Consider the following 25,355-nt stretch of genomic DNA (forward strand, 5'->3'; position numbering starts at 1 on the left):
CCCAAAGCGGTAAACGACAGCTGTCCCAATTCCACTTTTCGTTTACTTTTCGCGTGAAACTTTTTGTATTGTTGTTTTTTTTTTTGGCTGGCTGCGGTTTATTGTTTTTACGAGTATACCTGGTGCATAACGGACTTGAAGGGTATACGGTGTTTGCGTGAAGGTAGGCAACAGGTAGGTAGAGCTTTTGTTCTACATTTGGTATGAAATACCCAACCTTATGTGCTAGGATAGGATAAGGAACTCTGATTGTGAATCCACGCATCTTTCACAGCTTATGGCTACGCCAGATCTCTGTTTTGTTGGAGTTATTTCTTGCGAGAGCATGCGCAAAAGACGTAAAATAAAAATCAAGAATTCCAGGCACGTCGGTGGCTGCTTCTGATATGCTCCATTACCGGGAACATGAGCCACAGCCAGAGCCCAAGCCCCGAGAGAGACACGCTTTGATGGCCTGCGGGGCGACACACACACAACCAAAACTGTCCACATTAGAAAGTATGCGAAAAAGTGAAGCAGAATGACGAGTCGAAGATGTTCAATGAAATGGCTTTTTGCAGCGGGGAACCAGCTGGGTGGAAATTAACCAAAAGTGAGCACTTTTCCTGCCCAATTGGGGCTGTCCGAGTTGTCAGACAGGAAGACCAGAAGAGCTCGCCGCCGGCGGCAGAGTCATGTGAAAGTGCGCCTAGAATTGGCAGTGAAAATGGAAAATGCTCAGCGGCTGGACAGAGTCTGGTCGGCCAACTTCCTATTGAAAATCTAGGCAGTGAGTTTCCAAAACAGACGAAGACAATTCGCAGAACGGGTTTTCGGACTCAGAGAAGGCTGCTTGCTGCTCTCTGCTGCCGAATGATTCTTTGGCAGTGATCCTCAACAGTTTGTTCGATAGAGTAAGAAACACATGTGTTGATGTATCATGCTTTTTTAATAGTAAATTGTATATTTCAATCATACATATTTGTATTGTTAATCTCCCTCCGTTTATAGTACATTCCCATGAAAGTCTCTCCTTAGCAGATCTGTTGCTATTTTTGTTTGCATTTGATTTAAACAAGCTACTAACTTACATACTCGTACTTGGTGCAAAGTTGTGATCTAAATATCGTTTGTTAGAAACATTAAAATATCGTAGAGGGTTTTTTTTTTTTTTGGGGTAAGATAAAGTTCTCGACACACACATACTCTCTCCCCGCTTCTCGCTCTTTTTGTATTGTAAAATAGTTTTTCTTATTTTGGTTTTTCTTGGAAAAGTTTATTCCCTTAGCTTTTTTATCACTCTACGTTTCAATATTTTATATTGGTGCGAGAAAAAGTGCATTGTCGTTAATATTATATAAAGAGAGATTGTTGTTGTATAACAGGTCCTGATCGGACACGATCTACATGCATATCGTATATATTATATATTTTATTATTATTAAAATTCAAAACAAATTCACGATCAAGGCAAAAATAATGTATAACAGCTGCATTCAGATGCGCTTCAAGAAGGGTTGCTTGGTTTTGTTTGTTTAATTCTAGATGCTACAAATGGTTAAGAACTTTCCAGTTCGACAATCTCGACTCGGTGTATTGTATCCCTGATGGCGCCAGCGATAGATACCAGCCTTACGTTACCCTTAAAGCACAGCTCTGTTGGCTTATCATTGTATGTGTTGGTAAGGTATTAATAATGGTTTATTTATTTAAACAAAATTTGTGTGTAACTTAGGCAAACAAAATAACGAAAAAAAATGTGAAATGATTTCTTGCACCGCTCGATCGATGTTGCTCGGTTTCTGAGATAGTTTAATTATATATAATACAATAAAATAAATATTAAACATAGGAGTAAGAAATAAGGATTAGCAAGGGTTTTATTCATTCTGAAAAATATTGTGATCTTTGCGGTCGGTCTATAGACATAACCCACCCATCCACCCACCATCACATCAGGGGATGCGTAGCGTATGCGGCTGGGTGCTATATATTCACTAGATTTACTCGGCTCTTTAGTTTTGCATTAAAGATGTACGTAGAACTACTACTGTGAGTCGGTTGTTGCTTGTTTGCCGTTTTGCTTTGCTTTTTTTTGTTTCGCTTGTAATTTTACTAAACTAATTTTAACATTTCATTACTTTCACACAATGCACTTAACAATTCGTCAGCAAAAAATCATCGTATCAAAGAGTCTGCATACGTTTCCATACAAAATATAATCGTAATTAGTATTCATCCTCCATCCATCCATCTATCCACCTTCTTAGGTTGAAATCGCATCGTTGAGCAGCGCATTCAGCTCGCGAATGTGCTGGGCCTTGGATCCAGTGGCGGTCGAGGCGCTTGCAGCGCGTCCGGTATAGCTGTGGATATTGAAGGATTATACGGATTAGAGATGGACATTGTTCTGGTCGATTTCGAGGGTGAGTTTCACAAAACATTCGGCTCTGGATTCGGTTAGAAACACATGCACTAAACAGTAGTTCTATGTAGTACTTAGAGTTAGCAGATTTTAGCACACAGTTATGGTTATCTAGTATGTATGCTCAATGAAATGAAGGGGTTAAAGCAGGCGCAAAGTATTAGATATAAAGTATATTAGAAATGATACGAGTAGAACACGTTCGAGGGTGCAGTTGGAACCCAAAACATAGAAATGGACTCCCAGGGGCAGTAAAACATAGACCCCCCTCCCCATTCGTTGGATCACCTAACCATTGCGGAAACATTCTAGTTTCGGGTATCCGATCAAGCTGATCGATCAACACTAGCTTCACTATATCTCTAGTGTGTGGGAAGTGTGTGTCTGTGTCTGGGTATTCGTATATATATGTACATCATGTTGGACAACACACATACACTGGATTACAGTTGATGGAACGATCTGGGTTAGACTATGCAAAGGATTAGAATTGGGGTGTTATCCCTCTTTAGCGGGGGGGCCAAATAAAACAACAAACAGAAACATATCAAAAAAACAAATGCAAAACTTCCGACAAAACGCGCGTGCTCCAAACAGAAATTAGAATTCGAATTAGAAGTATTAGCGGGTGTTAAGTATTATTGTGTGTTGTTGGTTCTTGTGTGTGGGGGGAAGTAGTACTTGGCCCAGGGAACACAAAAACATTCATGCCGCACAGCGCTTTGGGGGAAACAGAAATCAAAAAGGGTAAACGGGGGAAACAATCTCTGGGTGGAAACAGAAACAAAAGACAAATGAGGAGTTAAACAAAACTGAGAGACAAACAGAGAGAGAGACAGAGAGAGAGAGTATTAATTTTGGTTTGAGTATTTCGAGGGGTAGCTCTGGTTGGTAGGGGGAGCAGGAGTAGAGTTAATATTTGCAGATAGTAGATAGTTTTGATTAGATAGTTAATTGATAGATGTGGATAGTTTAGTTTATAGTTTTAGATTTAGTTTAATTGTTTCACGCGCATCGAGTACTTTGCTTGCTTGCTTGCTTGCTATTTATTTTTGTTTAAACTGTAAACGGTAGCTGGTGGGCAGTTGGTGGGCACAGCCACACACACACACACACACGCAGCTGGTTGCGCCCTCTCACCTAATTTTGCGTCCGGTTTTCGAGATGCGCGCACCCGGGGCGGCCGCATTGCCCGCGGGCCTATTGAAATCGTGTCGTACATTTTTGAGGTCAAAATGCTTGGCGGCATTGAAGTCGCCAGTGGCTGGACCACCGTCCGTCGAACCGTCACTCTTATTCGAGGCGAACATGCGGCTTAGCCAGGGTTTCGATTCGGGTTCGGATGCGGATTCAATATTAGTATGATCAGTAGTAGTAGTGGTAGTATTGGTTGTTGTATTGGAGTAGGACATTGGATCATCGCTTTGGCTGCAACAATAACACATACACAGAGAGAGAGAAGAGAGAGAGAGAGAGACAAAGAGAGAGAGGATATGTTTTTGGTTTGGTTTGGTTTTCGATTCGTTTTGGTTTTTCTTTGGATATTTTTCGTTGGGTTTTTCTTGGGTTTCTCGTTGGGTTTTTCAGGTTGTTTTTTGTTTTTGTTTTGCCAATTGATATCAAACGATTTATACAATACATACGAAGTATTTACACAACGGATATGGATATAGGAATATTGGATAAACAAGGGATTTAAAAAATACAAAAAAAAAAAATAACAACAATTTTCTTTGGTTTCTTCGGTCTGCTCTTCTTTTGCAAACAATTTCGATTAGTAAAGAAGGAGAACTTAACAATAGATTCAGAAGAATCAGAATTAAACGATGAAATCATAAATAAGAAGCCATGCAAAGTAAGGATGGAAAATAGGATGACACAACGCAGACTACAGAAATACCAATCCAATACTCGTTTATTGATATTTGTATAGTCTTTGTCACGATATACGAAATACGATATAGTATGAGGTGAAGTGAAGCCAATCAATCAATTGATGTGGAATCGCTGCTGGGTGACCAATTTTTGTTCTGAATACAATTAAGCAATCACGACGGTGACAAATGTTCATTTCTTGAAGTGCTTGCAGTGGGTGGACATGCTCATCCGAAACGAAAAGAAACAAACGGAAAAGAACGATTCGAAGCGGTTTTCTATGGGTTCAATGTGTGTGTTGTGTTGTGTTGTGGAGTGTGTTGTCTGGTGTGTGGAATGTTTTTGGTATTACTTCTAGGGCTAAGACTAGCTACTGAGAATGAGAGATATATAGAGAGAGAGAGAGAAGCCTTTGCTTGGGCAGATAAGTAAATCCATGTGAATAATAAATAGCTAAAGGCATTGCGAGGAGTGATGGGTGCGAGAGGTGATACCAATGAGCGTTTGGGTGTGTGAAAATGAGGAGAAGAGAGTCAAATCAAATGATCGGTTAATGCAAAAATAGTGAAAATAGTGAAACAATAGCAAAAGGATAGTAAGAGAAGAGAATCAAAGACGTAACGAGTCAAGAGTGCACGATGAGAGAGAGTCCAGAGGTGCACTCTGAGGACAGAGAAAAAATTAAGAGAGAAACAGAGACAGAGAGAGAGTCTACCCAAGAGAGCGATGGGGCTGGTTGGGGGGTTTCAGGTGGTGGTCGGGTCGTGTGTTTCTTTGCTTAAAGTTTAGTCCTGGCCTTGGCCCTGGCACCTACCTGACATCGCGACTGTGGTTGAGTGCGGTGAGGAAACGGGGCTGGACATAGGTCCAGCTACCCTGGTTCTTGTGCTCCTCCTGGGCCCAGACCAGCTCGGCGTTCTTATACAGATTGGCCTGCTCCTTGACCAGATCGAAGGGGAAGGGCGAGATCTGCGCGGCGTGGAAAAGAGAAGGACATTTAGCAGTGCTCATAAGGATATCTGGGACAAGGACTCACCTGCTCCACACGCAGAATGGCAACGTCGCTCTCCAGCTGCTTCTCGGCACGTGTTTTGGTCAGATCGTAGTAGACGCGACCCGAGCAGAAGACGACCTTCTTCACGCTGGCGGGATTCTGGCCAGCCGGCCCGTTGTCGGGGATGATGCGCTGGAACTCGCTGCCCTCGCTCATTTCGCTGAAGGGGCTCTTGGCCTCCGGGTGGCGCAGCAGCGACTTGGGCGTGCACAGGATCAGGGGCTTGCGGAAGGGCAGAGCGATCTGGCGACGCAAGATGTGGTAGAGGTTCGCGGGCGTCGTGCAGTTGGCCACAATCCAGTTGATGTCGTGCAGCTGACGGACAGCGAACTCATCCGACTCGGGTGGGAAGTAGTCGGGATCGTCGGAGCTCATCTGCAGGAAACGCTCCACGCGGCACGAGGAGTGCTCGGGTCCCATGCCCTCCATGCCGTGCGGCAGCAGCATCACCAGGCCCGACTGGCGCACCCACTTCGACTGTCCGCTGGAGATGAACTGATCGATGATCGACTGGGCCGTGTTGCTGAAATCTCCGAACTGTGCCTCCCACAGCACCAAAGCATTGGGATTGGTCATCGAGTAGCCGTGCTCGAAGCCCAGCACCGCGTACTCCGACAGCGAGCTGTTCGAGACGGAGTAGGGCGCCTGGTCGGGGTACATGTGCTGCAGCGAGTTGTAGGTGGCCTTGTCCACCAGCTGGTGGTGCAGCACGTGGTGACGGTGCGAGAAGGTGCCGCGCTCCACATCCTGTCCGGACAGACGCACATGGATGCCCTCCTTCAGCAGCGAGCCGAAGGCCATGGCCTCACCCAGCGCCCAATCGGCAATCTTCTCATCGACCATGTTCTTGCGGGCGGCCAACACACGCATCAGACCCCTAGACGACAATAAAGGACACAATTAGGGCTGGAATTCGCAACTTCGAAGTTGCTGCGGTAAAACTCACTTGTGGATCACGAATTCAGCGGCATTGGGCGGTGGCATGGAGAAGCGGTTGCCAATGTGGATCAGGGTCTCCTCCTTGACGCCAGTGGGCGCCACCTTCAGGGGATCCTTGCCCTCGAAGAAGCCAGACCAGGGCGAGTCCAACCAATCCTTGTACTTGACATGGGTCTCGGTCTTGGCCAGGGCAAAGGCCTCCTCGCAAATGTTCTCGTACTTGGCGGCCACCGATTTGACCTCCTCACCGGTGACGGTGCCCTCGGCGATCAGCTTGTCAGCGTACAGATCCAGGCAGTTTTTGTGCTTCCTGATCTTCTGGTACATGAGGGGCTGCGTGAACATCGGCTCGTCGATCTCGTTGTGTCCGTTGCGACGGTAGCCGACCAGATCGATGACACAGTCCTTGTGGAAGGTGGCACGCCACTCGGCGGCGACCTTGCACACATGCATCACCGCCTCGGGATCGTCGGCGTTCACGTGGAAAATGGGGGCATTGACCACGCGTGCCACGTCCGTGCAGTAGGGGGAGGAGCGCGAGAAGCGGGGATCGGTGGTGAAGCCAATCTGGTTGTTGGCCACCACGTGAATGGTGCCGTGGGTGGTGTAGTCGGGCAGATCCGACAAGTGCATCGTCTCGTAGACGACACCCTGGCCGCAGAAGGCGGCGTCGCCGTGAATCAGAATGGACATGACCTTCTTGCCCTCCTGATCGCCGCGGTAGAACTGCTCGGCGCGGGTCTTGCCCTGCACCACGGGATCGACAGCCTCCAGATGGGAGGGATTGGCCACCACGGCCAGGCGGATGTTCTTGTTCGTCACACGATTCAGACGCTCAATGTAGGTGCCCAAATGGTACTTGACATCGCCCGAGCCCTAACGAGGAAAGAACTCTTTAGATTCTATTCTGCAGCAGATGCGCTCCATTTACTCACATCATCGGCAGCCTCCAGGCCAGCAAACTGGGTGAAGATCTGGTTCAGGGGCTTGCGGCATACGTTGGCCAAGGTGTTGAGGCGTCCGCGATGGGGCATGCCCATGATGACGGACTCCACGCCGAGCTCTGTGGACACATCGATGATCTCCTTGAGGGCCGGGATCATGATCTCGCAACCCTCCAGGCCGAAACGCTTCTCCGACGAGTACTTCTTGGCCAGGAAGGCCTCGAAGCCAGTGGCGCGTGTCAAACGGGCCAGGATCAGACGCTTCTCCTCGGGCGAGAAGTTGAGCACGCCGGGCGTCTCAAAGTGCTTGCGGATCCAGTTGCACTGCTCCAACGAGTTGATGAACATGAACTCCACACCGATCTTGTTGCAGTAGACATTCTCCAGGCGGTTCAGGATTTCCCTAAAGCAGAAACGAGTTGCAGTTTCAGTGAGGGATTCCTTCCTTTAGGGGGCAGATCTGTTACTCACTTGAGTGGCAGCGAGGCCTCATCGCCACCAATGAAGGTGGTGCTGGGTAGCTTGAACTGCCGCTCCATGTCCTGTTCGCCTGTTTTTTTTTTTTTTCGAGGTGGATTGGGTATCATATATTAGTGAAGTGCTCTTTGTGGTTGGCAGGAGTGTGAAGTGTGTCTTGGTGTGTGTTTTAGGGGGGTGGGTTAGTAGTTTGTAGGCGGCAAATGTTTTGGTTTGAAATTCGGAGTGTAATGATTTGTTGCTTCTAGATAGAGTATTTAGTATATTGTAGGCGGTAGGTGGGGTGGTGTATATAGGGGGGTACAGACAGATAGATGCTCAGCATGCTCATCACGGTTCTCTCAACTGGTTCTCATTTATTCGATTGTAGCTGGGAGAGATGTCATGCATTAGAGAACACTTCAATTTAATTGGTTAATAATCCCCAAAACCCTCCGACAATCAGACTATTATCAATCGATTCCTTTCTACCCCTTCGTTTCGCTTCAGTTCACTTCACTTCAATCAACTTTCAATCAACAAAATTAGCATGCAATCTACATATAGTACGTGACATTCTTAAAAGTTATAGTATAGAGGAGTACTTTAAGTAATGGATAGATGTCTGTCACGACACTCAAATTAACAACAAATTACGTTTAATAAAAATAACAATACAAATGTAACACAAATTGTTCTGGCAATATATATATATATGTAAATATATAGAATAGATGTAATATATGGGCGCATATTTACTTGGTTCTATATATCATTTTTGGTACATTTTGTTTTGTTGGTGAGGTCGATTTTGATGTCAAGGAGGAGTAGAGTATATCGTGTATGCGTGAGAAAGATAGAAAAACGTCACTACCACAACGTACAACAGTAGTACTCGGCATTTTCATTTGCATATTTTCAGGAGTGCTTTCATATGGGACTTAAGGACTAAACGTACAGGACACAGGTATTTACAACACAAAACACGAGAGTTAAAAATGTAACTAAAAATGGGGTTTCGGGGATTTGGGTTGGGTTTGGGTTTGGGTTTCTGGCCACAAGCTCGATAGGAAAGGGGGAGGAAGGACACGTTTACTTACCGAAACTGAAATTAGCGTAAATGGATTTCGTCGAGGAGTTGCCAGGCAATTCTGGTGAATTAATTTCGAGTGGATCGAGGTGAGCAATATTATGTCCTCGTATCTAACGTGTGTGAGTATTGTTGGTTGGGTTTTTTGGAGTGGTGTGTGTGTGTGTGGTTTGTGTGTGTGTGGGTGGTCGTTTTTTTTTTTTTTTGGTAGTATTAACAATGTTTGTTCGTTGTTTGTTTTCGATTTGGTTTTAGATTTTCACACACAATACACACACATATAATTATACAAAAAGAGAGAGAGAATTTGGAATTTTTGGTTTTAACGTTTTGGTTTGGTTTGGTTTGTTGTTGTTGTTTTTGGTTTTCGAGTTTTGATTGCAGTTTGTTTCGATTTTTGTTACATTTAGCGGTTAGGAAGCGTTTAGGTTATAAATATATAAAAATAAATGGAAAAAAGAAGAGATAAGTAAATCAATTATAAGTTGTAGACTGGCAGAGAGTGGGTAATAAACTAAACAAAAAACAAACAAACACAAATTAAAGCGAGACACTAAAAGCTGCCACAAGAGATCTTCCAGTCAGTAGTTTGGACGGCACAATGAGGCTGTTTGGGTGTGGGTTTGGGTGTGGATCGGAGGATGGAGGATTGTTAATCAACAGGAACGGAACGCAGCGAACAACAGGGTGCACACAAAAAAACAGAGATATATATATAGAGAGGGAGAGAGAGAGTGAGAGACGTGAAAAGGGTGAGAGAGCGAAAAAGAAAGAGTAACTTTTGAACTGTGAGTGAAAGCCATACACCAAAGGATATTACTTACACTTACATACAGTATGATACTCATACTAGACTTAAACCAGAACTAAACGCAACATTTGTTGCTGCTAACTTATAACGTAATATAGGGCGGAATGGATCTACATTTAATATAGTATGGTATAGTTATCTATTCCCTGATTGGAATGCCCTGGTTTCATCAACTCCGAATTTCACTTAACATTCTCTTCAGTTAAATATTAATTGAAAAGCACTTTTAAAATATGTAGTTTATGTTTTTTGAAGGGTGGGTGTGGGTGTTTCTGTGGTTTAAGTGTGGATGAGGTTTTTGGATGGTGCAACATTGGGGGGGTGGTTAGATGACAGAGAGAGAGAGAGACAGGGGTGGGGGAGAGTTTTGTAAAAGAGAATTTACCAAACAAAAACCCAGAGTGCTGCCGTAGCACATCTTCGTTAGCACGACGTGCTAGACCATCCTTGCAAACGGTTTTTTCGCGCGTTAAGATTCCAAGCGGATCCACTTCAGATGCCAAATGACCACGTGACTATATATGGTGCGTACATATCATAGATATAGATTGATTGATTGATTGATTATATGATGGTGTATAACGGAGGAGCAGTGGGTGGGAGAGCAGTAGGTTTTCGTGTGTCGCGATATACTATACAAAATCAGCTACAAATCAACAGGAATCAAACTAAAAGGATCATAACTTTATCACTGGCATTTACTCTTAGCTAAAGATCGTAATTCCCGCCCAGAGATCCTTTACTAAAACTAATCTTAGTTGTGTTCAATGCATATAAAAAACTACTGACATGGGAAATGACAGCCCGCAGATACAATAAATAAATCAATGGAAATGATGGGAACAGAAAGACCAAAACTACTCGTGAATGTTGTAGGTACCCCAATGGAAGATGGAATACTGTGATGGAATGGTGCGAATCCCCACACAGAACATATCTTACAAAGCTACCAACTAAATCAATAATCAATATCGCATGGATGGTTTGGTTTGGGTTGGTTTGGTTTGGTTTGGTGGATGCCAAATGCTACTACTTTGTGTACTGAATATTCGGAATGATCTGGATATTGGATACTGGAGTGGAGTCTGAGGGGTATATATGAACAAAAATGAACACACATAACAGTGGGTGGGTGGGGGGTTGTGGTGGAGTGGAGGCAGCTCTCTAATAATCCATAAACATAAACATTCAACTGAACCTAAAACGAAACAAAAAGCGACGCCAGCGAATACGTTTCACTGTGCCTCTAGCGTTGCCTGCGCTGTGGCTGCTGCAATCTCAACTGCGAGGATGGATCGACGAGGGCCAGCACGATCCGACGTACCTGATAACTCCGGATGATGGCCTGCACGGCCAGATGGTCATCGATGGTCTTGGAGTCGGGCGCAGCTCCGGCTACGCCACCGCCACCCAGATTGAAGGCCGTCAAAGGCAAGGTGTTGGCCTGCACGGGCGCCAGATTGGGTGGGCTGGTGTACGTGTTGCTGCGGAAGTAGGCATCCCAGGACTGTCAAGTAAACAAATATCCATAAGAAGGTGCTGCCCGAGGCGTTCTAACAACAACAAAACACTTACTGTATGCACAGAGGCTGGGTCACGCAGCCATGAGTTGTACATCTCCTCCACATAGGTGGCCGTGCTGCCATTGGCAAAGGGCTCGGCAGCAGCCGAGTTGTAGGTACGCACAGCGGCGGCTGCTGTCGCCTTGGCCAGCTGCAAGCAATCGAATATTAGTATTTTGAATTTGGATTCTGGGTTATCCTCTGGAGCTTACCTTTTGGCTGGTGCCGCTCTTGAGCAGCCATGTGGCAAAGTTCCTGTGCGCCATTGGCGACAATGCCAGACTGAAGGCTGTGTGTGCTCTATGCATTTTGTAGCTTTACAAAATAGAACTGCAAATGGAGGGCAGGGCAGCAGAATGAAATCGTTAATATACATATACAGATACATAATCGAATGCCTTGTTTGTTGCGTTCAATTGTTGACAAACAAGGCACGTAGCAGCAAACAGCACCCCCGTCAGCAATCAGCCTCTGTCTGGCTGCTGTAAGTCTGATAAGATAAGGTTGCCCCGAAGAGTAGTTTTTGTACGTCATGGTCATGTTCTAAGTGTGTCACACTCGATCAAACGATACAAAAAAAAAAACCCCAATGAATACTTGTTGCTAGCCCAGCAATTTATCGGCTTGTCGGTTTCTTATGAAATTTACGCACAAAACAAGTTGTGGCGGAGCACACGGGAGCACGGGGGCAATTTACATATGTGAGTCTGGCTCTTGGGGCTAGACTACTCGTAGACCTCAAAGCTCCCTATAGCAATGGAATAGTATTGGAAACTTGGGCAGCACACACGTGACGCTCACAACGATCGCTGGCTGGCTGGCTGACTGGCTAGCGGCTGACTTTGCTGCTTCTCCGATAATGACGTCAAACTCTGGCGTGGGCTGTTTTTTTTTCTGGGGGGGCGGCCTTCGTCTTTTTGATAACCAGCCAAGAAATACCAAGCAACAAAGACACTTTGCCCCTTTTCTGTTTGGGCAACGGGAATGCGAAATGGGGAATGGTGAAATGGCTTTTATATACTTCTCAGAGGAGAGAGAGAGGAGAGAGAATGTTGCCGCTTTTTGCGCAGTTTTATTTCGCTTGCAGCTTAATCAGTCTTTCTTAATATTTGCCTGTTAAATAAAACGAGCGACCGTTTCTTTGCTCATCGTGAGCGTTCACCTGCTTTTTGGGAAACGAGTTTACGGAACAGCCAAGGCAAAGGTGGAGGCAACGGGCAAAGGCAAAGGGTAGAGGAAAGATAACGTCAAATGTGAATGTACCGAGGTCGGTCGCGACTCGCGAGACATCATAAATACATACTGGCGAATCATGACTAAACATATGGGCCCAAGTAGACGAGAAACGTAATACCAAACATATAGTAGATACGTTCTGGATCAAGATCAGGCCACGCAGACGGTACTATCAGCGACCGGTGGAAGTTGCCACAGACCCCAAAAATATTGTCATATTATTAATGAATTTTTGATAAGGCAGCGCGTGCGGATGTCGTAATTGAATATTTGAGGGGCCTAATCAGCTGCTCTATGCAAAAATAAATCCACACAAATGGGGAAAATCAAAAAAATCGGGAATCAAAAAGCAGAATTCGGTTTCCGAAGGCGTGGCCCGGGTCACATGCTCTTATCAACATAGTAGGAGGGGAGGGTCTCGTCTCCCTGCCTCGCCAGACAAATTTGCCGCGCCTGGAGGAGAGATTACAAAACGATTGGAAGCGACAGGGTAAACCGGTTTGAAGTGGCGGTCTGGTCAATGTGAAATATTTTGAAAGTGCAGGCACTTCGATTCGATTCGATTACCAAACTGATTTAACAAACACGAATATATGTATGTACATATGTAGATATGTATGTGCATATAGACATCTGTGTTTGTGCACAAATACAGTTTAAGATAATTCAATTTTCGCCGCTAAGTGCCGTTATTTATCTATTTGCTTGTTTTGTGCTGGCATTTTACACAAACTGTTTTTTCTTGCAATTAAATTCTGCTCAGAAATGAACGTTGACGTCGCCGCTCGCTGCTGCTGCCGTCGCAGCTGACGCTAACGCTGCCGCTTTGGTTACGAAAACATTATTACATAAGTGCAAAAAAAGCAGCAAAGCAACCCGCGTGAGAGCAGAAATATAGATGAATATTATGCGGAATGCGGTGCCCTGACGATGGATGATTCCTCCCGATCGGATGCTAATTGGTGTGAAATAACACTCTCCATTGCCAGCGAGAGCCATGAGGTTGCACTTTTGCCCCACCGCCCCCTTTTGGAGCGTGACTCGACAGGCGTATCGACTCGCTCAAATATTACTTTCGATTGCCCGAAAAACACCGTCCGACTAATTATATACACTGCAGTGGGGAATACACCGCTATGCGATTATATATACGCGTTATATACTGTATGCGGATTGCTCCAAAAACCAACCGAATATATATTACTCGTCACGTCGTATCTGACAGATACGTTTGTTCGTGTTGAGTGCTGCGCGTCGACTGCCAACAGTCGGCCCACCGAGAGGGAGATACATTTTAGAAATCGAATTGGTCGGCTGGCTGGCTGGCTACCTCCTCTCATTTTGCGTTTTCTTTCGTTCAAAGCGAACGGAAGGAAAGGAAAACAGAGAGCGTCGTGTGATAAAAAAAAAACACAATGGAAATACAGAAAATGGGCACATGACACTGCAAAAGCGCATCTGTGTGTGTGTGTGGGAGTGGGTGGGTGTACACTGTACAGCTCTGTAGCTCAAGGAAAAGGGGGTATGGCCACTCAGTGCTGATAACAATCCAGGTATCGCACATACAACTTCCTTTACTTATCTTGTCGGTTCTCGTTCTCGCTCTTTATCTGCGTCTTTCTTCTGGTACATAGGGCCAATAGGGGGAATTTGCTCTTCAGCTCTCTTCCCCTATTTATAGCTAGAATTTTGTTTACAACAAACCAAAGTCCGCCCGCCCGACAGCCGGCCGCCTTTTCAAAAGAGCCGACCACACATTGAAAGGGAATTGAAGGGGGGAGAGAAATATGTACATTCTCCTGGTTAATAATAAAGAGCGTATCGATTACGCCCCTCCCCCGGCTAATCAATTACATTTTCAAGTTCATACACGCGCTTGGCATTTGTTTTATCAATTTAAATGGGCCTCAAAGGTGCGGAATTGCAGACACTCAATCGATAAGGCGAGTCTCCACTTAGCGGGGACAGAAACCACCCTGCAACTGCATTTCATTGAGGCGCCAAGCTAGACGAGCCCCCTCCGACACACAGCTGGCCATGGTAGAAGAAGAGGCAGGCCAAGGAGCGCAGAAAGAGAAATAAGAAGAGGGCAAGGACGCGCACACTGAGCAAGAGAGGGCGAGAGTAAAGCTCAAGACACGAGAGAGGGAGAGAGAACTGCAATAATGCCCTGATCTGGGACTATCAAACCCTCCTTATCACAGGTTTGAGAGTCATAGAGTCCATTTTTATGCACACATGTAACTGGCAACAACAAAAGAGCAACAACTTGTTATGCTTCCCCTCCCTCTCCGCTTCCACAACAAAAGCAAAACTAACTGTGCCGCGCGCTTTCTTCTCGAGTTGATTGATGATTCACAAGCGCGAACGCAAAAAGCACACGCGGCAATTGGAAGGGGAACGGAACGCAAAGTTATTGCGTCATCGATGCAGCAGACACGAAATAATTTTTACAAATTCACATGTGACGTAGCCGTTTGTCGGCGGCAGCAGCAGCAACTGCAGACAGCGGGAAAATCATAGGGAAATTTCACTTTTCATGCGATTAGCAGGCGCAAGCGCATACTGAGGGTTCACCGCCCACCTGCACTCGAGTTATGTTATATAAGAACAGTCCTTTGCCAGGCCCAAGAAAAAGGCTTTGTTTCATGGAATTCATTTATATTAACGAATCCGGGGATCTTCACCGACTCCCGAGGAGTGCTGACCATGCGGTTGACACTAAATGGTCTTAAATTCCAGGAATCTCACACGAAAAGCGGGGGAACGGGGCAAAAAGTGAAAGCCCCTTCACATACACTATTATTTAAACAACTGCAACAGACACATACACTATAGAATTTTGCACGCTGCACTTGTTGTTAGCCTTGCACTTAAGTAATTTAATTAAGTTAAATTTAAAATTTAAAACATATTTACTAGAGGTGTCAAACCAAAGAGGGCACTATCGATAGTATTGATATTTTGCTGCTAGCCTCTACTATCGATGGTTTTGAGGCTATCATGATAGTATCGAGCTACAGTCGTTGCGCTTTTGATATGTTTGGATTGGCTGCTATAAAATACGAAGACAAATTTGCAAACAAATCGACAGGTGGGATCTAATTATTACAATGGACAAGTTCCTAAAAGGTTTCAATGGTTTCCAATAAATATTTGAGGCCGATAATATTACGATAGCATCGATTGTTTTTTTCAACGTTGATATTCCTCGATTTTGATATAATTTAATATTCGCCGACCAAAACATTGGTTGTTATCATTTATCGTTATCGTTTCTTGAAGTGGAACTTTTGATTGCGCCGCAAGGATAAGGGTATGAGCTGTGAAGTATGACGTCACAGAATCCAGAGCTTTCAAGGAAAAAACCCACCTCACCACATAACTCACCGTGCGGGATTTTGTGCTTTCGCGCAAACATGGTATATTTATTCCGTCGGGGCTAGGGTGAGGTCCTTACGAGGCCCTTAAAAAAGTTTGGCCGTCTTAATACTGGGGCCATACCTTGCCACGACCCAGTCGAAAGAGAGCACTCAAAACGCTCTCCGGACTCATTTCTGTGTTTAATTGTGAGCCACTATCGATAGTATCGATATTTTGATACGTTTTTGTGGCGCTGCCAGACTCGTGCAATTCGTAGTTGCTGCGGGCTGCCATACCATGATATGTAGTGACATGATTATTCCTCGATTTTGATATTCCGTTTAATATTACTAGCTAGTTGGTGACCATAAACGGTCACCAGATGGAGCCAAACTGGCGTGTACATTACATGTACATGGAGGTGTAGCAAATTTCCACCTGTTGTTGTTTTATTTAAACTTATAGGTTCCCCACATTTTAATCTCTGTAAATATCGAGATTATACCCCAATTTAACGAGTGTTTGTGGAGCTTCTATCATAGAACTCCTTTGAACCAGATTTCTCAATCCGTATTCCGTATTATTCCTTTTGGAAGCGTTACATACTCTATGTTTAGGGTATACCAGTCCTAATTAGGTTTTCTTACCATCCTTTTCAACCATGGTATTGGTCGTAACTTTCAATTGGACTTGCACTAAACATTTTATTGACAAACACAGACAGATACAGATACAGGTACATATAGAGAAACACACACACACACAGCACACACAAAAGCCAATACATACAGGCTAATACCGGCTATACTGATCCAGGCAATAGCCTGTAATTTGGTCCGATATGCAGTCGAAGACGTCGAAAGCCAAATCGCAGCTTTCACCTTTCTGCGGCAGCGTCTTGCGATTGACACGGTACTTGGTGGTCATGGCCCGCAGGCAGAGATTCACCGACCGCAGTGTGGCCATAAAGAATCCGTGCTCATGGACGCCCTCCGAGTAGAATTGCACCAGTCCGTCCAGTGTGGGCCAGCCCATATGATCGATGGCATGGTTCTTGGCATAGACGCAGTGCAGCAGACACTAAAGGGGGCGAAATGATGGGAGTGCGGGGGGAACGATCAAAAAAGCGAATGGCAGCCATTCAATTTGCTGATGCATAAAATCCAGCTAATGTGTATTAAGTGCGCTTTTTGCAGTGTGAAAAACCCGAGATCTGAGACCCCCCTCAGACCCCCCCTGAGACACCAACCCCCCTTGGACCCAGGGAGGCGTGTGATTATGAATGGAACTGAAAATGCAATGAAAATGTGCAGTGGCAACTGCACAGTGGCCTAGCGCTTTTCTTTCAATTGTCTATTAACCCTGACTTTAACATGGGCGAGCTGATTGGGCAAATGGGGGAGTGGCAAACAGTGTGTGTGTGTGGGGGGGGGTGGGGGTGGGGATGGGGAGCTGTGATTATTCTCTGGCCATATTGTTTTTCTTTGGGCTGCCATTGAACTTAATTGAGCGTTGGCTTTGCATTTCATTAACACCTGAAGATGGCTCCCCACCGGCTGCCCTTGGGGATGGATCACTTACCCCCGCTATGCGCTTATCCTCCAGCGGCACCAGAGTGGGATGATAAATGCCCGAACGGGCCACATCCAGACGTCGAATGTTCTTCATGAGCCGCGACATGCGGCGCTGTGGTTCGGGCTCATCGAATAATATATATTCGTAGTGGCTGGCATTTAGGGCGGGCTCATGGTCTGGTGGATGCTCCAGTTCTATGTGTGAGGACCCGATAAAGTCGATGGCATCATCGTTGGCATCGATGGGTGGCCGATCGTGCGACACCTGCTCCTTCAGTATTTCATAGGCCTCTGTGGAGGAACCATTAGAGTGAGTGGGTGAGTGAGTGAGTTGTGGGTGGATTCCTTGATTGCTGAACGCACCATTCACTAGCTTGGTCTTGACCTCGTCCTGGCAGTCTCTGATGACGGACTCCACCTTGCGGGCGGTCCTGGGGGGATTCAGGCAGCGCGACTTCTTCGTCTCGAAGCGTATTATATAGTCCACGGCATCGATCACATCGATCACACCGATCGATGTGATAACCACACACGAGATATATAAAAGTTGTGCAATATTCATCGCACAAGATTAATGGAGGAGCTGAATAGACCTGAGCCTCTGGGCAGCTGTCCAATGAATGGCGCCACCACCAGAGCCCAAATGAAAACGAAAGCATTTTCACTTTTCACAGGATGGCTGCTGGCTGCTGGCTGTTGGCTGGTCACCTCTATGTTATGTCTGGGTGAGTGAAACGTATATGAGATTCCAGTTTTGCTCTATGGATATGTGGTTCAATGGCAAGTTGTCCGACTGGCAGGCAGGCAGGCTGGCATGCCACAACTGGTTGCACATTTCCCATGCGTGCAGTTGCCTCCAAAGCGTTGGAAACTTGTCCTTAAAGCGACCCCCACCACGACCACATGCCTATGATGTACGAACACACATGAACACATGGTCATTGGCAGCATCTCGCTGATTGCGGCTCCCCTTCGACCGGCATGGGGTATCCATTTCATTACTCGCCTACGAGTGACTATTCAATTCAAATATCAAGCGCGCGTTCTCGCTCCAATTGACTGAACAATTAACCAATAAATGGGGCCCAGAACTCGAAACCCAACCGCGAAAAGTCTTCCGCATTTGGTCAAAAAATTTGCATATGCCTGGAAACCGTAACATAAAGATCATAAAGATTATGGCAGTAGTCTCGGCCGAGTCTTTGTCATCATAATCAGCGAAGCGGTCCGAAGTTTGTGCCTTGAGTCTTTCGTTTTAATCGGAGATGGAGGCGGAGGGCTCGGCGGAGGAGAGGGCGAGGGAGAGCAGCATGCATCCAGAACAATGGCCAATACCTGTACTTGGAAGCGGCTACATACTAATTATGGTCCATTAAAAAGCATCGCAGAACTTTTGGAGGCTTTGGCACGGCACATCCACATCCACATCCACATCCTAGGCGGAAATTGTGTCGCTTTCGTGGCGGGTGTACATAGCTCATCGCTCACTGCTGTGGTGGGGCTGTATGTAGTCTTTGGCCTGGTGGGTAATTGCCTTTAATTGCATGATGCAATGCCGCTGACCGCTGACTGCTGCCTGCTGACTGCTGCCTGCTGACTGCTGCCCGCTGAAAATTGCAGCTAAGACACTGACCTAGACTCGGAGCGGATCGAATTCGTAATCGTCCGTCGTCCGTCGTCCGAGTCCCGGCCACGTAACGGTGCTGTGCTGCTGAAAATTGAATATTTCGCCGCTCTCTCTCTCTCTATCTGTGATCCTCTTGACTCCGACTGAAGTTCAATGCAATGGCAGCTGCCAGAATGACTTGGGCCATAGATCCATCTCTGGGTGGGGTGGGGTGGTGTGGACATGTCGATGTCAACGGGCAGGAAGAGAGCTCTCTGTCTCAGGGTACAACGTGAGCTAATTGACAGGCAGTTGCGCGCACGATTTTCCATTTTCCATTTGCCATTCTCCCATTCTCCCATTTTCCCATTCTCCATCGCCCATTGCCCATTCTATTCCCATTGCAGCCCACATTCTCCCGTTCTTGTTGCAATTTACTGAACAAGGAGCCTGCCTTCCTGCCTGCCTGCCTGCCTGCCTGCCACAAGCAAAATAAACAACAGGCCGCTCGTTCGTACAGCTGCCACAACAACACTTGCGTGTCCGTCATTAGAACAAATTCTCTCACCTGCCCCTGCCACACTGCCATTGCCATTCTGCCACTGTGTGTGTGTGTGTGTGTGTGTGTGTGGTGGGGGGGGCAAGCCACATTTCTTGCAACGCAATTTGCACACAAATGCTGCTGTTTCATCTTCGTGGCTTCCACTCTGGTGTTTTGGTGTTTGCTGATGTTTCGGGGTTTCGTTTTGGTGGGTGGGTGGTCAGGTGAGACAAGTGGCAGCAGCGGAGGCAACACGAACCGCGCTGTGACGCTGCTGCTGCTGCTGCTGCCGCTGCTGCTGCCGCTGCTGCCACCGGTTGGCTGCCTCGCCTGAGAATCGTATTTAAATACGAAGGTCTAACGCTGGGGCGCATCAGTCGTCGTCGTCGCGTCGTTCTTGCCGCCTCTGCTCATTGTATCATCGTCTCCACAGTCTCCTCTCGGCATCGGATTCGTATCGGGGGAATACTCGCAGCCTGCTGATTCGTGCTTGTGACTCTTCCTGTTGCCTGCGACACAGGATGCTCGCTTGAATCTCCCACAATCGAATCTTGATTGACGGCAGTGAAGATGCTGCAACTCCAACTCCAACTGCATCTGCTCTGGTTTCTGTGCGCTCTCCTGGCACACATTGCAGTTCCGGCGAGTGCCGAAATCGAGTACAACACCATCAACGAGGATGGATCATTTCAGTTTCGGTATACAGGATATTGTGACAAATGATAGCATGAATTTTATATTAAACTGAGCAAAGGACAAAGTTGTTTGCTGCTCACAAATTCAAGACAAAAGTGGTTTAAAAATGAATCTAAATCGTAACCAAACCCAAAAGGGACTCAATATTATATTTAAACTATTGCAGTTTTTAATTGATGTGTGTCTGAAATATACCTGCTTACAAAATATTCCATATTAATTCCACAAAAATGAATGCCACTGATCCGTATTGAATGATAGTCTGAGCTCACTTTCCGCTTGCAACTATTAAAGTTTTCCATCTAAAAATCTGTGCCTGTAATGTTGGAAATATTTGCTAAAGCAAACGCCTGCATTTTCAACAGTAGAATCTTTAGTTTTGCTTGCATAATTTATCTAAAATTTATTCCACAATTAAGCTAACCCTAGGATGTCCTTCCCCTGTTACTTGTTGACACAAATTTGCAATAATTTATGCTCTATATAATAAGCCCAAAGAAAGCTGCATCTCATTTAACTTCTACGCTTGGTCATGGATCATAAATCTAACAAATCATCTAATTTAATCCAATCTAATCGTTGAATGTTGTCTTAACTTTTACCCCTTTACCCGAGAAAATTTTAAGATATTTGTTAACACCTTTTTGAACGCCTCAAACGTTTTGCAATCGCCACAATAACACATTTCCGTCGTTCCCCTACCCTGCCATTTCGCACATCTGCCACGCCGCCACTCCTGCCACGCATGGGGGCAACGCAACGCAACGCAATTACTTGCCACTTTTGGATACTGCTGCTGCTACTGTGGATACACCATCGATCGGATCGGATCTTGGATTGGATCGGAGCGCAGACATGCAAATGATGACATTGGGGGCTACTATCACAGCGCCTCGGGCACTCCAGACAACACGGTGCGAGGTCGTTACGGTTCGCGTAGTCCAGCGAGCGGGCAGATCGAGGAGACCGTCTATACGGCCGGACCACGTGGGTGAGTAAACGAAGACATGTGCCACAGATCGCAGAGGTACAGCGAGCCAGTGGCAGCACAAAGTGAGTTATCTGTGTGTCTGGTCTGGTCTGGTCTGGCCAGAGCACCACCCGAGCCCCTGCGGTCTGGCGGCAGGCGGGCGACCACTGAAGCGAAACCGAAACCAAAACCAAACTCCCTTCCAGTCAGAGCGAGCGGCGGGAGTCGAAGACGTAGCTGAAACGGTTCTAACACATTGGACTACTGTTTTTTCTTTGGTTTTGTTTTTTTTTTTTGTTGCCTAAACGTTTTTACATTAGGCTGCCGCTGTGTTTGGGGTTTTTGTTGCTGTTTCTGTTGCTGTTGCTGTGAGATGTGATTGTTTTTTGCAATCTCCGGTAAACGGGGGAAACAAAAAGCTGTTAACAAATTGACTGGCTGAATGTTTCAGCCAGCACAAAAAACAACAAAACCAAAAGCCAATAGGAACTAACCGAGTCGAGGGTTTCGACCAACTGCTACTCAGGTTTGTTAATGATGTGGGGAAAAGTCTGTTTTAATTTCAGTGGAATTATTCAAACAGCAATGGGAGAGAGTATAGCAAATATATCCGTGATTCTGTTAGCTTAGAAGTCCACGCACCAAAAAGACAATTGGAAGAACGTTTAGCCTGTTATACACCTCAGCCAATACTCCCCAATTATGCAGGGTAACAGCATCACAGATGCTCAGCGATAGCAATGATGATTCTGAATGGAGCGATTCCCTGGACAGACTCAGGCCCCCTCCCTCCCAGATGTGGTAATCAAAGTGATGACGTGCCACGCCATGTCCAGATTAGATCTGATTGAAATTTCAGTGCTTATGGGAGCAGCGGATTTCAATTGGCATCCGCTCTCCGGGCTTACCCAATCTCCCACCAGTGGCAGGGTGGGAGGGAGGATGGGAGGATCACCCTTTTTGTAGTCTCGGCTGGCCAATTAATCTTCCCAATTCTCACACAGTTTTCGCGTGAATGGACCGAAGATTCATCGCAAAATGGACTTGGCACAGTATCCGGTGCGACCGCGTGGTAGCCCAGACGATCCCCTCGCCGATCCCTTTGATGATCCCTCGTATAGCTTCAGCTTCCGCACGCCCGACCAGTCGAGGAGCGAGGAGAATGATTCCGGCAACAGGATCAGGGGTGAGTGCTCACACATTCGAGCAAAAGGAAACCTCCTTACACCCCACTCTCTGTCTTCGTTTAGGTCTCTATTCGTACCTGGATGATGTGGGGGAGCGTCACAGTGTGCGCTATGCCGCTGGCGCCGGCACGGGCTTCGAGATCTCCAATGCCGTGCCCGACAACCCCTCCAGCGTGGCCTACTCCAGTCCCCTGTACAAGGCGCCGCCCAGGACGCGCGGCAAGATGTCCGTGCAGCGTGGTCCCGCGGGCAGCTACAAGCTGATTGCCGCCGGACCGGATCACCGTCGCGCGGAGAGTCGTGCCCCCGATGGCCTGGTGCGGGGCACCTACTCCTTCCTCGACGACAAGGGCGTGCAGCGGACGGTGGAGTACATCGCGGGCGCGGGCATTGGCTATCGCGTGGTGCACAACCGCATTGGTCCCGGCACGCACATCAATCCCTCGGTGGCCGACTTTCGGCTGGCGGACACGGACTTCCGGCTGGCCAATGACTTTGGCCGCGGGGCGGGTGGGGCCCTGGGTGTGGCTAGTGGCAGTGCAGCGCGTGGGAGTGGCTCTGGACCGAGTGGGGCAGGCGTGGGCGGTGGCAGGGGACAAACTGGCAGCCGCACAGGTGCCACAGATTATCTGCAACCCAGTGGTGGGAGCAGAGATGATGGGGAGGGTGTAGATGGAAATGGAAATGGGGCAGCGGAGAACGATCTGGGACCCGTTGATAATGGCGGTGGCAATCTGGATGAGGAGGATATCGGCCTGAGCAGCAGTTCCGGTGGTTCCAGCTCCTTCCGGGGCAAGGAAGATCGCCGGGGGTATGCAGCAGGCGGCGGCAGCTCCCAGAGAGGCAGCACCACATACGATGCAGCGGAGAGAGAGAGAGGCGGAGCCATAGGAGGCAGGGGTGGCACACGAACAGGCGGTGGCAGCTCAGCGGGGGGAGGAGGTGCTGCCACACGACAGAGAGGCGGTGGCTCCACGCGAATCAACGCCAGCGGAACGAGAAATCAGAACAGATTCAGCAACAGGGGAGGGAGCTCAGAAAGGGGCGGGGCAGGGGGAGGGGGAAGCACACGCAGGGGAGGATCAGCGTCCGGCGAAGGCGACTCCAGCCTGGGCTATCTACCACCACCCACTGGCGGATCCGGAGGCGGCGGCGGCGGCGGCACTGGCAGCGCCATCAGCGGCCCGGGCGACAACTACAACCTCAACGACGACGATGTGGGCAGCTCGCTGCCCCCCCTGGTCACGGCCAATCATCGCATACTGGAGATCGATCGCGAGCGGGAGTGGGTGCAGCGGCACCGCGACTCCACGGTGATCAAGAACGTGGGCAAGTGGTATGTGGGTCTGCCGCCGGGCCAGAGTGTGCGGGCCCATGTGCAGAACATTGACATTGTGCCGCTGGGCGGACGGGTCGGGCTGTCGCCCTCGGAGGCGCTGCGGCAGGACGAGATCGCCGATCTGGCCGCCTCCAGGGAGCACTAGCTGCACCTCCTACTCCTGCTCCTGCTCCTGCTCCTGCTCCCTGGATACATTGTAGTGCGTAGCGTTAGCCATAAGTGATCGATCAGCGTTAAGTAAGCGACAAAAATGGCAGAAGCTGTAACAGTATTTAAAGCGGAATACATAATATATCTGCAGTCTGTAGTCGGCAATCTGTAATCTGTAACTGCAGCTGGGAGGGAGGGGGGTGGGTTATACGATACCCGTGGATGTTCCGTGGCATAAGCAGGTTGAGCCGAAAGTCTGCGGTTGCCCTGGGCCCACATATAGCCCCAGTCTCTGGCTGCTCTGTGCTTAGTTTTGCCTCGAAGTTCGCTGCAAGATGAAGTGCCACTTGCTGCAGCTGTTGGGACTATTGGTATTAGCCGGCGTACATGGAGCTCAGGTCTACATGCAGTTCAATGGCCATGGCTACGCGTACAGCACGGATGGCGACAGGACGGGCAGGAGTGCGCTGGCCCCCAGCTATGGACAGGCGGCGGGTCCAGCCAATGCCCCAGAGGTCTTTGGTCCGCTGCAGTTTGTGCAGCAGTCGCTCAGCGCCAGACAAGGCTCACCCACTGGCAGCCACCCAACATCATCCCTCAGCAGAGGCTATCAAACATTTGCCGCTGCCAGTCCCGATTCGAGGAGCTTCCCGCAGCCTGCTGCCAGCTTCGACTTCAGCACCCACCAGATGTCCCATGCCCAGCGCACCGATGAGGCCGGCAATGTGCTGGGGAAGTACTCCTACTACGACGAGGCCGGCTACCACGAGTTGAGCTACAAGGCTGGCGCCGGCATTGGCTTCGTTGTCATGGGTGGCAATTTGGCCAAGGCCACCGCCGAACCACAATCGGAAATTGGGATACCAGCGAATGCCTTGAATCCGTCCGCAAACTTTCAACCGTTGCATAAATATAGCACTTACGCATAAATAAATCACACTAACACGCGCGGCTGTTCCTTCTTCTACTGGGTTCTTCTGTTTGGGTGCATTGCATCCATTGGAGACCGAACGGGTGACAACAAATCGAACGCGGTGGAGGAGCGCAACTAAGAAGTGTGCGTAGGTAAACGCTGCTTCATGGGTAGATTGCTGCGTGGAATTGATTGTAGAAATTTAAAGCACTAAGAGGACAAATATACAGATCAGAGAATGGCCAAAGAATTGGTTAAATTTAATCCATGCTAAGGTAGGTAAGGTAAGGTAAGGTGGAGGACCAGTAACTGCCATCAGCTAATCGTAGGTTCATTAAACAGAAGATAATGAATAAGAGAAGAGTTTCTCTTTTAAATTATTCTCAAGAAATGTTTCGAAATTTCATTGACAGAAACCCCGCCATAGAAAACGGAAGCCTTCGCTGATCTACTGCTTAGTTTAGCTATTTTTAAGCTACCCAAATCTCATTTCCGGAGAAAACTAAAACAAAACGAATCAATTAGAATCAATTCAGTTATTAGTGCCATTCGACATTGCTTTAGCCAATCAATTAAGGCGCCAAGGTACATCCGATCGGTGTCACCTTTTCGTGTACTGATTACCCTCTAAACATTCCAAAACAA

The 25,355-nt window shown here is 47.4% G+C and overlaps 4 protein-coding genes across 9 annotated transcripts; 2 read left to right on the top strand and 2 right to left on the bottom strand.

Annotated features, from left to right (window-relative positions):
• Positions 1-911: 911 nt before the first annotated feature.
• On the bottom strand, positions 912-15,291 carry LOC111067455 (2-oxoglutarate dehydrogenase, mitochondrial). 6 transcript variants are annotated; one of them, XM_041591661.1, is made up of 13 exons: positions 13,562-13,666; positions 11,348-11,465; positions 11,149-11,286; positions 10,898-11,080; positions 8,773-8,875; positions 8,432-8,437; positions 7,688-7,766; positions 7,208-7,619; positions 6,280-7,148; positions 5,316-6,210; positions 5,094-5,248; positions 3,545-3,832; positions 912-2,345 (listed from the first exon to the last, which is right to left on the bottom strand). In XM_041591661.1, the coding sequence occupies exons 2-13, from the start codon at positions 11,441-11,443 to the stop codon at positions 2,246-2,248; spliced, it is 3,324 nt and encodes a 1,107-aa protein (XP_041447595.1). In that variant the 5' UTR covers positions 11,444-11,465; positions 13,562-13,666; the 3' UTR covers positions 912-2,245. The 6 variants fall into 6 exon arrangements, with proteins under 6 accessions (XP_041447595.1, XP_041447576.1, XP_041447600.1 ...); XM_041591642.1 differs by lacking the exons at positions 8,432-8,437; positions 8,773-8,875; positions 13,562-13,666 and adding exons at positions 9,959-10,088; positions 15,203-15,291; XM_041591666.1 differs by lacking the exon at positions 8,432-8,437.
• Positions 15,292-16,526: 1,235 nt separating this feature from the next.
• LOC111067509 (general odorant-binding protein 70) lies at positions 16,527-17,870 on the bottom strand. The gene is made up of 3 exons (XM_022356604.2): positions 17,672-17,870; positions 17,316-17,599; positions 16,527-16,814 (listed from the first exon to the last, which is right to left on the bottom strand). The coding sequence occupies exons 1-3, from the start codon at positions 17,868-17,870 to the stop codon at positions 16,527-16,529; spliced, it is 771 nt and encodes a 256-aa protein (XP_022212296.2).
• A 1,972-nt stretch (positions 17,871-19,842) lies between these two features.
• LOC111067484 (fibroin heavy chain) lies at positions 19,843-23,957 on the top strand. Its single transcript, XM_022356561.2, has 4 exons — positions 19,843-20,153; positions 21,005-21,142; positions 22,126-22,307; positions 22,372-23,957. Exons 1-4 carry the CDS (start codon positions 20,026-20,028, stop codon positions 23,790-23,792), a joined length of 1,869 nt encoding a protein of 622 aa, XP_022212253.2. The 5' UTR covers positions 19,843-20,025; the 3' UTR covers positions 23,793-23,957.
• A 143-nt stretch (positions 23,958-24,100) lies between these two features.
• LOC111067515 lies at positions 24,101-24,726 on the top strand. The gene has a single exon (XM_022356611.2). The coding sequence runs from the start codon at positions 24,133-24,135 to the stop codon at positions 24,724-24,726; it is 594 nt and encodes a 197-aa protein (XP_022212303.2). The 5' UTR covers positions 24,101-24,132.
• The last annotated feature ends 629 nt before the right edge of the window (positions 24,727-25,355 follow it).

This window comes from Drosophila obscura, unplaced genomic scaffold (genome assembly GCF_018151105.1).
Source record: "Drosophila obscura isolate BZ-5 IFL unplaced genomic scaffold, ASM1815110v1 contig_1, whole genome shotgun sequence".
Classification (NCBI taxonomy): Eukaryota; Metazoa; Arthropoda; class Insecta; order Diptera; family Drosophilidae; genus Drosophila; species Drosophila obscura.

Bases quoted from the DNA above. Each gene is read 5' to 3' on its own strand.
- LOC111067455 (XM_041591642.1), bottom strand. From the start codon at position 11,443: ATGCATAGAGCACACACAGCCTTCAGTCTGGCATTGTCGCCAATGGCG. The intron at 7,149-7,207 runs GTGAGTAAATGG...TTTCCTCGTTAG, and splicing joins GCCTGGAGGCTGCCGATGAT to GGCTCGGGCGATGTCAAGTA. The intron at 5,249-5,315 runs GTGAGTCCTTGT...CACGCCGCGCAG, and splicing joins CCATTCTGCGTGTGGAGCAG to ATCTCGCCCTTCCCCTTCGA.
- LOC111067509 (XM_022356604.2), bottom strand. From the start codon at position 17,870: ATGAATATTGCACAACTTTTATATATCTCGTGTGTGGTTATCACATCG. The intron at 17,600-17,671 runs GTGCGTTCAGCA...GTTCCTCCACAG, and splicing joins CAAGACCAAGCTAGTGAATG to AGGCCTATGAAATACTGAAG. The intron at 16,815-17,315 runs GTAAGTGATCCA...CGCCCCCTTTAG, and splicing joins AGGATAAGCGCATAGCGGGG to TGTCTGCTGCACTGCGTCTA.
- LOC111067484 (XM_022356561.2), top strand. From the start codon at position 20,026: ATGCTGCAACTCCAACTCCAACTGCATCTGCTCTGGTTTCTGTGCGCT. The intron at 21,143-22,125 runs GTGAGTAAACGA...ATTCTCACACAG, and splicing joins TATACGGCCGGACCACGTGG to TTTTCGCGTGAATGGACCGA. The intron at 22,308-22,371 runs GTGAGTGCTCAC...GTCTTCGTTTAG, and splicing joins TTCCGGCAACAGGATCAGGG to GTCTCTATTCGTACCTGGAT.
- LOC111067515 (XM_022356611.2), top strand. From the start codon at position 24,133: ATGAAGTGCCACTTGCTGCAGCTGTTGGGACTATTGGTATTAGCCGGC.